Source organism: Oryzias melastigma, linkage group LG10 (genome assembly GCF_002922805.2).
Source record: "Oryzias melastigma strain HK-1 linkage group LG10, ASM292280v2, whole genome shotgun sequence".
Taxonomy (NCBI): domain Eukaryota; kingdom Metazoa; phylum Chordata; class Actinopteri; order Beloniformes; family Adrianichthyidae; genus Oryzias; species Oryzias melastigma.
In genome coordinates this window covers 1,476,865-1,490,060 of record NC_050521.1, presented here as the reverse complement: position 1 = coordinate 1,490,060, position 13,196 = coordinate 1,476,865, and the positions used below count along the sequence as shown (strand labels likewise).

Genomic DNA, 13,196 nt, shown 5'->3' with positions numbered 1-13,196 from the left:
GTCCGGCCCAGAATGGGACAAGCCGGCACCCACTGCAGGACCATAACTCTCCCAATCCAGCAGATACTGGAGACCCTGCCTGACCCTATAGAAAGCCAGAAGGTGGCATAAAGTATAGACTGGACCTCCAATCACCAGGCGAGGGGAAGTGTCTCTGGGGTATCCTGGAGGGTACTGTCCTGAAAGGGTTATGAGCTTACTGATGTGGTGGTGGTGGTCAAACGAACTGCAACAGGATTGAACAAGGTTGTAGTTTCCTTGCACCACTGCTGAGGATAATCACACCCTGTTCCCCCACATGGTATACAGGGATGGGGGTCCGGCAGTGATTGGCGGCTAGTGAAAGTCTGTCTTGGTTGTGGTTCAACAGGGCTCGAAATTGTCTCCAGACCCGATAGCACGGCCACACCAGACCTGCAGGACCAGAAGTTGAGGCAGACAGCTCATGAGGAGGGGAGATGAGTGGGCCAAGTTTTCTGAATTCTTGAGCAATATATATTTTTGATTTAAGTCTTTTTCATAACCATATAATTTCATGTATTGCTTTTATATTTACAGAATTCTAAGCAATTTGTTACATTTTATAAAAACTGTTATTGATCCATCTGTACATAGCTTTTACATAATACTCCTTTAATTCAGATTTACACTGCAAGCAGTTGAAAAAAATAGTGATTTAAATTTAATTAAATTATAATAGTAACTTACAGTTGTGCAGGTTCCTCTGACAGACAATAGCTTGTGCATTTGATTGTTGTTTAGGGTCTTATAGAGTTTCAAGATGCAAATTCTACTGTATATCTATTTAACGGGTTGCTGTTGTTGTTTTATGGCACGACTTTCTGTTTTTATCCAGATTATCTTGTACTTTCTAACCTCTTGAGTTCTCTCTTGATCATTTGTGTTACTGATGATTAACAGAAGATGCACCTTCACCTTGGACATCTGAAAGTCCAATGTGATCACGTGACTGAGGACTAAATACACCTGGGAGGGCTGGGCGATGTGGCATTGAAAATAAAATCTCTGATTTTTTTTTACACCAATTTCAATAATTTTTGTCTTCCTCACTTTACAAACACTGTAAATGACAGCATATCTGTTTTGTGAGTTGGCCTGAATTCATAGCTGTAAAAATGCTGGTAAAACAATGGGACAGGCCCTGTTGCTACGATATAAGCAATAAAATTAAACCACAAAATGTTTGCAGCTAGAGGTAGAACGTAATAAGCTAAGATTACACAACAGTATTAGCAGAAATAAAAAAGGCATCAAACACAAACCTTTTGCTAAGTCAGCAAGTACATTCTTGCTGTTTTTTTTTTTTTTTAACACGTTTTGGGCGAGGAACACAAGCCCGCCACTGCAACTGGCTGCAGGCATGCCCTGTGGCAGACACTGCCAACCCCCCTCCCACACTGAAAACCATCTCTGATGTTGCACTCGTAGTAGGGATGAAGAGATATTTTTATGTACGTATATTGCCAGTTCACTCTCTATTTTCACATCCTCTGTTTGGGTACTGGCAGTTTTTGTAAAGAAAGGGTTCAATGTCATTTTCCTATTGGTGGAGCCTTTCCTTCTCTGAACTTATGTTGAGATGCATTTGTGATGCGCGGGCTAAACGCAAATTTTTGAATGCACATTTTGTCCATGGTGTTCACACCAAACAAACAGGGAGGGCCTTCTTCTTCTTCTTTTTCTGTTGTTTATCAGTGCTTGTTGGAAATGTTGTAGTGGTGCATATTTTGCTTCAGGATTTATCTTTCACAACTATGTTGAAAGACTAACTTGATTTCATATGATTCCAGCCGGACACAAACCGCATTTATTGATTTCTCCTCCATGATTAATTTTCAAACAAATCCCAGTCTCTGATTCCCTTATTGGTTCAAGTTCAATTGGTTTAACTTGTGACGTGCATTCAGGGGTGGTGTGTTTTGTGCGTAGATCCCATAAACAGCCATAGAAACTCACACAAGAACACAAGAGTTTTGAACACGGAAGTCTGAAACGTGCATGAATGTTTACATTAGGGCTCCACAGACGATTATTTTAATAATCAACTAATCACTGAGTATTTTTTCCAATTAGTCGACTAATCAGATCATCCTTAGGCTGGATATAAAATACACATCTTAACCATCATTAGCTTTAAATTTGAGGTGTTTAAGCTAGGAGTGTGCCAAAATATTGTGATATATCGCAACATTTAGTCCTGCGAATGATTCTCGATGGGTTCTCACCAAGTATCAATTTTTTATTTTAGTTTAATGAGGTTGTAAAACATTATATTCATCATCCTTTGGTGAGACGTTTCTTTGGAGCTAGATAGGGGGACACATGGTTTGCAAGACTGGTTGTCTCAGCTACTTGAATTATTGAATTTTGTTCTGTTGTTTATAATACGTTTGCACTAAGTAGTGACACTGCTGTTCATGTTTACTATTGTTAACACTTACAGATCATTCAAATTCAATTGGTCTCAATGTTTATCAAAGACAGTATTACTAATTTCAGCAATGTTGCACAAAGGTGTGCATTATTTGTTGCACAAAATAAGACACAAAATGTTTATTATGATTATGTTCAAGCAAAAAAAAAACTAATATGGATATATTTTTCTACAAAATATGCGTTTTTATATATTCAAAGTTATTAGAGATGATTTGTTTTACCAGTTTTCCCATTATCATGATATACTTGATATTGCGAACTATGTATCATGAGGTACCCAGTAATTCCCAGCCCTACTTTAAGGTATATGCTAACTAAAAATAAAGATAAATAGGATGATAGTTTAAAGCTTTGATGAACCATGCAGCTTCTTTCCTTCATTTGTTTCTGGTATTAAAAGAAGACTTGAATCAAATGAGGTCAGAATCTAGAGCAAAGGAACTACTTTTATGTTTGAAAAAAAATTGTGTTTTTTTTAAGGCTATTTTGGCATTAGCTAATATTTTAACTGGCTATCAGCTTCAGTGTTTTCAGCTATCAGCTTCAGTGTTTTTAGCTATCAACACTATCATCTTCAGCAGCCCAATTCAGCTTACACTTTCAACACTAGCATTATCACAGGTAATGCTATATATCTAGTTCAAAATTATGTTAAAAAGTTATGGTTTTAAAGTTTTAAAAATGTAGTTATAGTGTTCAATAAATGTTTATCCTGTTCAGCCCGTGACCTAAAGTTTTGGATTTTGGCCCCTTGTGTGATTGAGTTTGACACCTCTGCCCTTATACATGCCAATTTTGCAAAAATATTTAGTGAGTTGCTTAAATATGAGCTTAAGTCCAAATTAGCCCAAAAAACTTTAGTAGATTCAAAATAAAGTTTGCTCGTTGCTTAAATACTAGCTAAACTCCAAAATCGCCTAAAATTTCTCAGTAAACTAAATTAGTCAAAAAAGTTAGCCTGTTGCTAAAATACATAAAGCTAAACTCTAAATTAGTGCAAAAACCGTAGTAGATAACAAGTTAGCAAGAAATGTTGACATGTAGCTATAATATTAGGTAAACTCCAATTTTTTTTCAAGTTACTTTAAAAGATTTAAACATAGGTCATGGATATATTTAAATGTGTGTTGCTAATCTACTTAAAATGTTTAAAATTTGAAGTCTTTCTCATTCATTTCCTGTGAGGTTTTTTTGGCGATGGGTTTGAAGCAGATGCTGGGTGGGCCAGACTGACATAAGCCCTGTCGGTGTAGTTAGAGCAACAGCTAAAGTTCCCTCCTCCACATTCATGAATTGTGCTTGCACACCAACAGAACCTTCCCCCGGCTGGTTCTGAGTTGTTAATGTTCCTGTTTAGTGAAGTGAACTCCCAGAAAATCGCTTTCTTAAGCGTAGATAAAGGAAAAGGATGGAATTTGTGAAGTGAAGAAAAACTCAGCTATCAAACACTCTAATCCGTTTATTTGTTGGTACATTTTGTCCTTCACCTTATTTCTTCTCCCTCATACAACTCCTTTGCAGCTGCGTGTAAATTCTTTGAATATGTGAACTAAATGAAAATGTCATCAATAAGGTTCAGGACGGCCAAGCTACTTTGGTTTTGGTTCATTTTGAACGATACAATTCGATCTGATTCACTGACCTAAAATGGATCCAGGACATCTTTATCCACAACTTCTACCAGTGTGACTCAGAGATTAATACCTGGTACTGAACAGTGCAGGTGAAGTTTTCCAGATAATCAAGTGTAAATTAAATATTCACCTTATTGATCCTATGCCTGACAAGTCAGAGCAGTTCACGCCACCACGAGAAGCCCTGAAGTTCTAAACCTGTACTCCACACTGTTGTTATGTGAAAAGTTTTCAGGTCCGAGCCTGCAAGTTTCATCCGGTCTGTGGGGCTCAGAAACAACAGAACCCTCACCCATCATGTGCTGATGCTGTGTTTTGATAGAGCACATTGTCCTGTAGAAAGAGCCGCAGACACATCCGCAATGGTAGCTCCTTTAGAAGAATCGTCGTGTTTTCTAAATGTCAGGGCCTGTGCTCTCATTAGAGTTCTGGAGGAGGGGTGTTGATGGCACCAGTCACAACTTTGCGTTCTGTCCGGGTTCTGTATGCCCTCTGCTTCAGGCCGTCACTGCAACAGCCACCAGATGACGGGGAACTACATGTGGGACCAGGTCTCTGAGAAGGAATTTGTGATTGGGACAAACCCAGACAGCCGACTGCCTCTGTGGTGGAATGGGTCAGAACCGCTGTGGGTTACTCTGCAGAAGCTGGGGAAGAAAGTCTTCATGTACTACTGGCCAGGTGAGGGTTCACCGGGGAGATGGAGGGAGTGATGCAGAGTTACTCTGTTCCTTCACAGTACAAAAGGTAAAGAAGTTTGATCTGATGTTCTTTATGTTTCAGGTTGTGAGGTGGAGATTCTGGGCGTTCGTCCAGCCTTCTGTGAAGAGTATGTCTATAACCCAACAGAAGAGAAATTGTCTGAGTCCATAACTCGGGCTCTGGATGTTCTCAGGTGAGTCTAGCTCTTTGGACTAAGCAGGACAAGTGTTCAGAACATTTTCAAAGCCTCTGGTTCACATGAACACAGTAAGTTCTTTGTCACAGTCAACAGTTGCTGCTCATCAGCACTTAGGCTCACAAGACTTGTGTCGTGACTCACAAGATCTGAGTCATGACTCACAAGAAATGAGTCGAGACCCATGAAACTTTAGTCGAGACCCATGCAACTAGAGTCGAGACCCATGTGAATAGAGCTGAGACCCATGAGACTTGAGTTGAGACCCATGTGACTAGAGTCAAGACCCATGTGACTGGAGTCGAGTCCCATGAGACTTGAGTCGCGACCCATGAAACTTTAGTGGAGACCCGTGTGACTGGAGTTGAGACCCATGAGACTTGAGTCGTGACCCATGAAACTTGAGTCGCGACCCATGAAACTTTAGTGGAGACCCGTGTGACTGGAGTTGAGACCCATGAGACTTGATTCGCGACCCATGAAACTTTAGTGGAGACCCATGAAACTTGAGTCAAGACCCATGAGACTGGAGTCACCCATGAGACTTGAGTCGTGACCATGAAACTTAAGTGGAGACCCATGAAACTTGAGTCAAGACCCATTATACTTGAGTCGAGACCCATGAGACTAGAGTTGAGACCCACGAGACTTGAGTTGAGACCCATGAGACTTGAGTCGAGACCCATGAGACTTTAGTTGAGACCCATGAGACTTGAGTCGAGACCCATGAGACTTGAGTCGAGACCCATGAGACTGGAGTTGAGACCCATGAGACTTGAGTCGAGACCCATGAGACTTGAGTTGTGACTCACAAGATATGAGTCGAGATCCATGAGACTGGAGTCGAGACCCATGAGACTGGAGTCGAGACCCATGAGACTTGAGTCGAGACCCATGAATCTTGAGTTGTGACTCACAAGATATGAGTCGAGACCCATGAGACTTGAGTCGTGATCCATGAGACTTACGTCGCGGCTCACAAAACTTGAGTTGTGACTCAGAAGTTATAAGTTAAGACCCGTGAGACTGAAGTTGCAACTCAAATCATGTGAGTCACAACTCAAGTCTCTTGAGTTGCAACCCATGAGGCTTGAGTCGCGATTCAAATCATGTGAGTTGTAACTCAAGTCTTATGAGTCACTAGCGATGAGACTTGATCCCCGGCTCACAGACGTGAGTCCGGTGAGCCACCGGAAGTAGGTTGGAGTTGTTTACAGCTCCTGCCCCTGCTGCAAGTTTTATCCTTAACAGTGATGTTAACTGTACCTGTGGTGGTTGAGGTGGACTCCAGAAACCTTTGTGCCCCTCCACCGGTCAAGACAGTTGTTGATAACACATGGAATGTATGGATAAACATTTACAAGATATTAAAGGGAGATACGTCCAAAACCGGAGGTGACCACATTAATAACCCTGCCCTTGTTTATGCCTTAGTCTCAACTGCCCTTATGGGGCAATACATGCTGTCTGTGGGTCAAAAACGGGCAAACTGGTACCTGCAGATTACCAGCAGCAAATATTAAAGTTGTGAGCCGGTAGAGCAAAATTCTTCATCCACAACATTCTTTTCTACTGCGGGTAAGCTCTAAGCTTAAATCGTCTATGCAGGTCAGGCAGTGCTGACATGGCAGCGGTGTACTTTGAGAAAGTGGATGTGGAAGGACACCACTTCGGTCCAGACTCCCAGCAGGTCCGTACGACGGTGCAGCAGCTGGACGTCGTCATGCAGATGTTCAACAGAAAAGTGAAGGTGACGATGGTGCGCGTGCACATTCGTATGGACATTCGTTTGCTATGTCCCGGCTGCTTTACTGCCGTCTGTTGCTGTGATGTTCCTGCAGGAAATGAACATGGAGGAGCAGCTGAATGTTCTGATGTTTTCAGACCACGGCATGACAAAGATCCAGTGGATGGAGAAGGTGATAGAACTGGACAAGTTCATCAACATGGTGGACATCCTGAAGATGATGGACCGAGGACCGGTGGTCAGTTTGTGGCCCAAAAGCTCCAAGTACCAGGAGGTGAAACAGCAGCGCTTTTTTCTGTTTTAGATTTGATGCTTACTGACTTTCTCCAAGGGGTGCACAGTGAGGTGATGGTTCAATACCCAGCTGGGTCTTTTCGCTGTGGAGTTTGCATGTTTGCCCTTCTTCCCTTTTTATTTCCTTACTTGTGACTCCGTCCACTTCCTCCAGAATTCACATAATCCAACACAAAATTTGACGCAATATATATATATCCATCCATCCATCTTCCTGACCGCTTTGTCCCTTTCGGGGTCGCGGGGGTGCCGGAGCCTAACCCGGCTGCTGATGGGCGAAGGCGGGATATATATATATATATATATATGTATATTGAAACAGTTTCTATTTGTTAGAGCAATATAATTTTTCAAACCAGTGTAGACTTTATTCATATCACTATTCTCATCATTTTTTATTTACTTTGTCCACTGGATACCTACAAAGTCTCTTTTGGTCTTTACTGAACAGGAGATCAAGTACAGCAGAAGAAGAGTCCTCAACCCTCAGATCTGTGTTAAAGCTGGGCTCAGAAGGGTCCTGCAGTTGGCCTCCTTTTACTCCAACAGCATGAATGATCTACAGAAAGATCAGACTGGGTCAGAACTGGAGGAGAGGTCTGGAGTAAAGAATGTGTTGAAACCCCCCAGTTCACACAAGAACAGCTCCCAGCGGTCTAAGCGCGGCTTCACTGAGAACATTTAGAGTCTGGTCACGCTACGACACTGAAGAATGGTGCCACTCAAGTTAGAAATTGTTACAGTCCCCACAATCAACACCTCAAAAACGTGAAGGGAAACTGAAAAAATGACCATAACATAAAGATCAAGGGACACCAGAGAGGGCAGGTCAGGAGCACCGGTGACTGGTGTGGTGATCCATTCTCTCTCCCAACTCGTCACATATTAACTCTTAACTTTTTGACATTTTGGATCTCCCCAACTCATCGTTTTTTGATGTACAGGCTGCTCCTATTATTACGGGGCTCCAACGTCCGGACCGTGAACCAGAACCGGTCCAGTACTGCAACGCATAATGCAGTGGTACCCAAACCCGGTACAGTACCCTAAACCTAACCTGACACCGGACCAGGGTACCAATACTGGGTTACGGTACCGGTACTGGACATGTCCCAACATCTGGTACCGCATCCGGTAATTCATCCTTGTGTCCCGTGAGTTGCAGACCTTTGATTTTGCAAACAGCCGGTACATCAAAAACCGCCAAGTTGGGTAGACCCAAAACGTCAAAAAGTGACATGGAGGGGTCCTTAATCAAACGTTAATATGTGACGACTTTGGAGTGAGAATGTGTTGCAGGTCCATAGGTAACTCCTGTGGGTATTCATTGATCCATGTCCTGAAGGGAAGGTTAAATGTTTGACCAAAACCCCCAGAAAGGACGAAGGGTTTAAGAAGACGCCGGACTTTCAGCACCTCACTAATTGCTCCTTCTCTGTCCGATTTATGGCCTAGAGGTGTGAAAATCCTGCCCCCGATCTCCCGCTGACAGTTTATGTGGCTGCAGGTACATGCTGCTCTGTCCCAGGTGCCGAACATGCGTGTTTATGGCCAGCAAGAGGTTCCTGAACGCTTCCATTACAGAGGGGGGAGGTTTGTGTCCCCGCTCACCCTGGTGGCGGAGCCAGGCTGGTTCATCAGCGAGGTGAGCAGCGGCATGAATTCTTCCAGCTCCAAGTTGGAGTGATGTAACCTTTAATCACGTCACTCATGTTCTCCTGGAGCTCTGATTGTTAGACAGGGAGAGCAGCTGAGGAGATGCTAAAGCTCTGAGCTGCTGCTTCCTCAATCTGAAAGTCTACCTCTGTGATTTTTTTTTTTTTTTCAGAACAAGGCCAAGCTTCCTTTCTGGAATAATGGCTCTGAGGCCTCAGGTTGGCAGAACGGCTGGCATGGGTATGACAACGAGTTTGTTGACATGCGAGGATTTTTCCTGGCTGCTGGACCCGGTAAGAACCGCACAGACTTGAGGACTTTCTAACATGTTAGACAGGACCTGTGAGCGCCACTATAACTCTGGAAAACCAGGCAACAGACACAAGACAGAACAGGTAGAGCCTTGAAGGGAAACCAAACCCTAAATCCACTTTTTTTGTCTGTTAACCTCTACAAATGGGGCTTTAAAAGTTCTGTCTGTTGGTCATTGCCAAATTGTTTGACAAATTAAAATAAACTTGTTTATTTCTTGAAAATATAGTCAAAAACCGTCTGTGTGCTGCCTCCTACAGGTTAAAACGCGGTACTACAGTTGAATTTCATGATTGTTCAAACAATTTAAAAGGGCCCTACCATGAAAATTCTACTTTTTGAGGTTTTAAATGCATTTCATTGTTCATTGCTCTCTATAAAGAACCCCAAAGGTATTTTGATCCGTTCATGCATTAAAGAGTAATCCTCTAAAAACCTGCACTATCTGCAGCAGCCTCTCCCATACCCATGAAAACGAGCGGGTGGAAACGTGCTGACATAAAAACGATGCCAACTGTTCCCTCCAGGAAGAATCTGTGCTGCAAGCTCCGCCCCCAGGCCGCAACACACACCCACTTTCTCTGCGGAGCTGTGGTGTCGAGGGAGTTATCTCCTGCCAGAATGTGTATCCTGGCAGGGGATAACTACCTCGGCACCACAGCTGTACCAGGAACCGCTCTCTGACACATCTTTCAAGGTGGTCTCGGTTCGTTTCCAATCGGACTGAACTTCGGTTCGCTCTGAGATTCCTCAGTTTGAATACGAAATGAACCGAGAGCGGAACAACTAAACCAAATCGGCCACCGTACCCGATAGGGATGTGATGTAAACACGTGAGAAATTAGGTGATCGGTGAGCTGCGGACAAATATTAGATTGTCATGTTGGCCAAAAGGAAAAAATTATTCCAACTTTTTACTTGTTAGAACATTTATTTTAACACCACTAAAAAAACGTATAACTTGCTTTTTTGTTTTACTCGCTTTTAAAGTTTAAAAATTGGTACTCTGCTTTTACAAAAAATTTTTAGACTATTTTGGAGTCAAGCTAATATTTCAGCTACATGCTAACTTTTTGGCCAATTCAGGCTTTCCTTTTTAAATTTTTAGGCTGTTTTGGAGTTAGGCTAATATTTACACACTAGCTGTTTTGGCTAATTTTAACTTTTTCCCATTTTTTTAAGATATTTTGAAATTTTGCTGTTTTTTCAGCTACATGCTAGCTGTTTTGGCTAACCTAGGTTCTTTTTTCTTTGAGGCTAATTTGGCCTTTCGCTAATATTTTAGCTGGCTATCAGCTTCAGCGTTTTTAGCTATCAATTTCAGCATCTTCAGCTATCATCACTAGCATCTTCAATGGCCAAATTCAGCTTACAACATTCACACTAGCATCGTTACAGGTAATGCTATATATCTAGTTCATAATTATCTTAAAAAGTTACAGTTTTAAGTTTTAAAAACGTAGTTTTAGAGTGTTCAATTAATTACTTTCAATTACTTACTCTAGTACGACAGCATCAGCATCACTCTTATGGCTGCATGTGACTAATCCCTATAATCCCGTTAGGAAGTGAGTGTCTGACCTCAGAAAGTTTTTTTCACTTTTTCACTTTAATTTATGCAAAAATATTTCTCCTAATTTGGCATATGTATGTTGGATCAGCTATAGCTCTGGTGCTGGTGCAACTCCTCCTGATCTGCTCCATTGTGAGCTGCATCTGAATCCCTCGTGGTTTCTGGAACGCATCTGAAATCTAACTGTTGTGTTTTCACATGCAGACTTTAAGCAGAATGTTCAAGCGGCACCCATCCGAGCGGTGGACATCTACAACCTCATGTGCTGGACGCTGGACGTGAAGCCTTTGCCCAATAACGGGTCCTGGTCCCGGGTGGAGTACTTACTCAGAAGTTCTGGGGGCCTGGTCCAGCTGGGGAGCTGCTGGACCTGCTGTGTAGGTTTGTTGGGATCACTGCTTATGTTCTGGGCGTGAAGCGTCTGAGGGACAAGTTTAGCAGCATTTAAGGAGTCCGACAGGACGCCGAAGCTTCTGATAAACTGTGAAATGTTCTGAAGCCACGTCTGTCACAGAGGACGTGACCCAAACGCAACTTGGCTGAACTTTTGAGTATTGAGCTTCCATCTCCTTAGTTGCAGTGGAGATCCTCCTGGATCTTTCAGCTTCTTTCTCCTGTTTCTGTCATTTGAGAGAAAACTCCTGATTAGAATTACATCAGAGGGATTATATTGGTAAAGAGCAGTTGAGCTTATTTCCTCTCCTCCTCAAACCACTAAAATCCATTTTGAACAATGGATTCAGTGTTCTGTATCTGTGTTTTTTGAGCTGAAACATGTTCTGTAAAGCGTTTGAATAAAACGATCTCGTCATGGAAACTTGATGGGGACGGTTTGGTCTCTGTTGCACACTAAGGCCTTACCCTGAGCTTACACGGCTAGCGTTACACATCAGGTGCGATCAAGCTACAGCAAATGGTTCATATTAGGTACTGGATGGCTGCAGCCACAGGCTCTGCTGCCGACTTCGCAAAACTCCGAACTCACGTAGAGGAAATCCTACGATAGGATTTCCTCTCCCACTTCTAATGTTGCGTAAAGACTGCGGCGCTCGCTTTGTAATGGTAGCCGTGGGGGCCCGGGGTCAGTCTCATCTGCCCTTACAGTTGGACACAGACTGTCTGCAAACCTGTTTTTGCCCCCCAAAATATTTTTTTCAAAGAGCCCATCAGCGCTTTTAATGTGATACGTGTGTGCTCCTTGCGTTCAGCCTGACTGTTAGAAATTAGGAAATTAGACGGAGTGTATTTTGTGCGGATGTTCTACAGACGCTTGCATATCATGTGAATTCCCCATGTGTGCAGCATTTGTGTTGAATGACATCATCACCCATATGTCATAAGTGTCACAAAACTTCATAATACACTTACCACACACACGATGGCCATACTAGGTTCAGGGAAGACTTGAGGTTCTCTTAAGACGCTCTGCCCTCCATGGACCCAGACAACCCAACAATCTTCAGTACCTGTAGAGGTCTACCCTTGTATGGATGCTAGGGCTGGATATAGATTATAATCTCCAGAAATTATTCAATTCGATTCACAAGAGCCCGAATCGATTTGACTCCAATTTTTTCAGATTCTTTGGATTCTTCAATTCAATGAAATTTTGAGTTTACACATTTATACACATTTGTTTAAAAATACATTAATCTACTACATGATTTGAATATATTTATATTAATCTGATCCAGTTCACATACTGTTAAAAGTATTAATATGAGATATGAGATTGTTAATATCATACAGTGTTACATAGATTCTCTAAAGTAGAAATTCTAACAATAATAACGTTCAGATCATTAACATTGTAAACATTGTTCTTCTTCTCCTGGAGGACGTTTCAGTTTGGACACCAGGTGGCAATTGCGCTATAGCATTACACCTTATTCTGGTAGAAGAAGACAGTATAAGGAAAAAAACTGTGTTTTAGACCACAAATAGTTACTTTAAAATATTTCCTTAAAAGAGTTTGGAAAGTTCATGCCTGTGAGTTTATGAAGATGTTCATTTAGTCAGCAATGTGTGTTTAGATCCACCGACCGCCCTATGTGAAGTTCCATTAAATGTTAGCATCAAGCTAGCAAACTTTAGCATTATGTGCTAAATGGATTTATATTTTTTATGAATTAAATCGATTCAAATCAATAAATCAATTTTATAAACCCAGTCCTAATGGATGCATATTTGCAGAGTTGTGTTCTACGGTTCATCGCGAATGTCCGCCACCTACAATTGAGCCTTTTCCCGGTGACGTCAGACAAAATGGCGACGGGGCCAAAAGAGTCAATAGTTACGTCCGGTTGTTGCATTTAGAATGGCAAAGATGACAGATGAACGCCGTTTGTCACAATTTTACATAAATAATAAAAAGTAACCTTAATAATTTCACCAGGAAAATGAACATTTATTTTATGAATGTCCTGCCGATAACTATACATTTCTTTTTTGAGCTGCAGAGCGTTCAAACTTTACAAATATAGTTATTTACGGTAGTTTATATTGGGATAAATATCGTTATCGCATAATATGGAAACTATTTTTAAAATTCCATATTACCTTGCCCTACTGCGAAGCGGTGCAAATCTGGTGAATCTCTGTCCAGGCTTTTTCTTTCACAGCTCT

General features: G+C 41.9%; 1 protein-coding gene across 1 annotated transcript in view; it reads left to right on the top strand.

Annotated features, from left to right (window-relative positions):
• Positions 1–11,393, top strand: part of enpp6 (ectonucleotide pyrophosphatase/phosphodiesterase 6) — a gene marked incomplete at its 5' end in the record, with an annotated part of 14,165 nt that extends 2,772 nt beyond the window's left edge. The window contains 7 exon segments of the mRNA XM_024284194.2: positions 4,593–4,772; positions 4,875–4,986; positions 6,598–6,739; positions 6,831–7,010; positions 8,538–8,675; positions 8,859–8,979; positions 10,776–11,393. Of these exon segments, the coding sequence (XP_024139962.2) occupies positions 4,593–4,772; positions 4,875–4,986; positions 6,598–6,739; positions 6,831–7,010; positions 8,538–8,675; positions 8,859–8,979; positions 10,776–10,987 (1,085 nt within the window).
• Between the last annotated feature and the right edge of the window lie 1,803 nt (positions 11,394–13,196).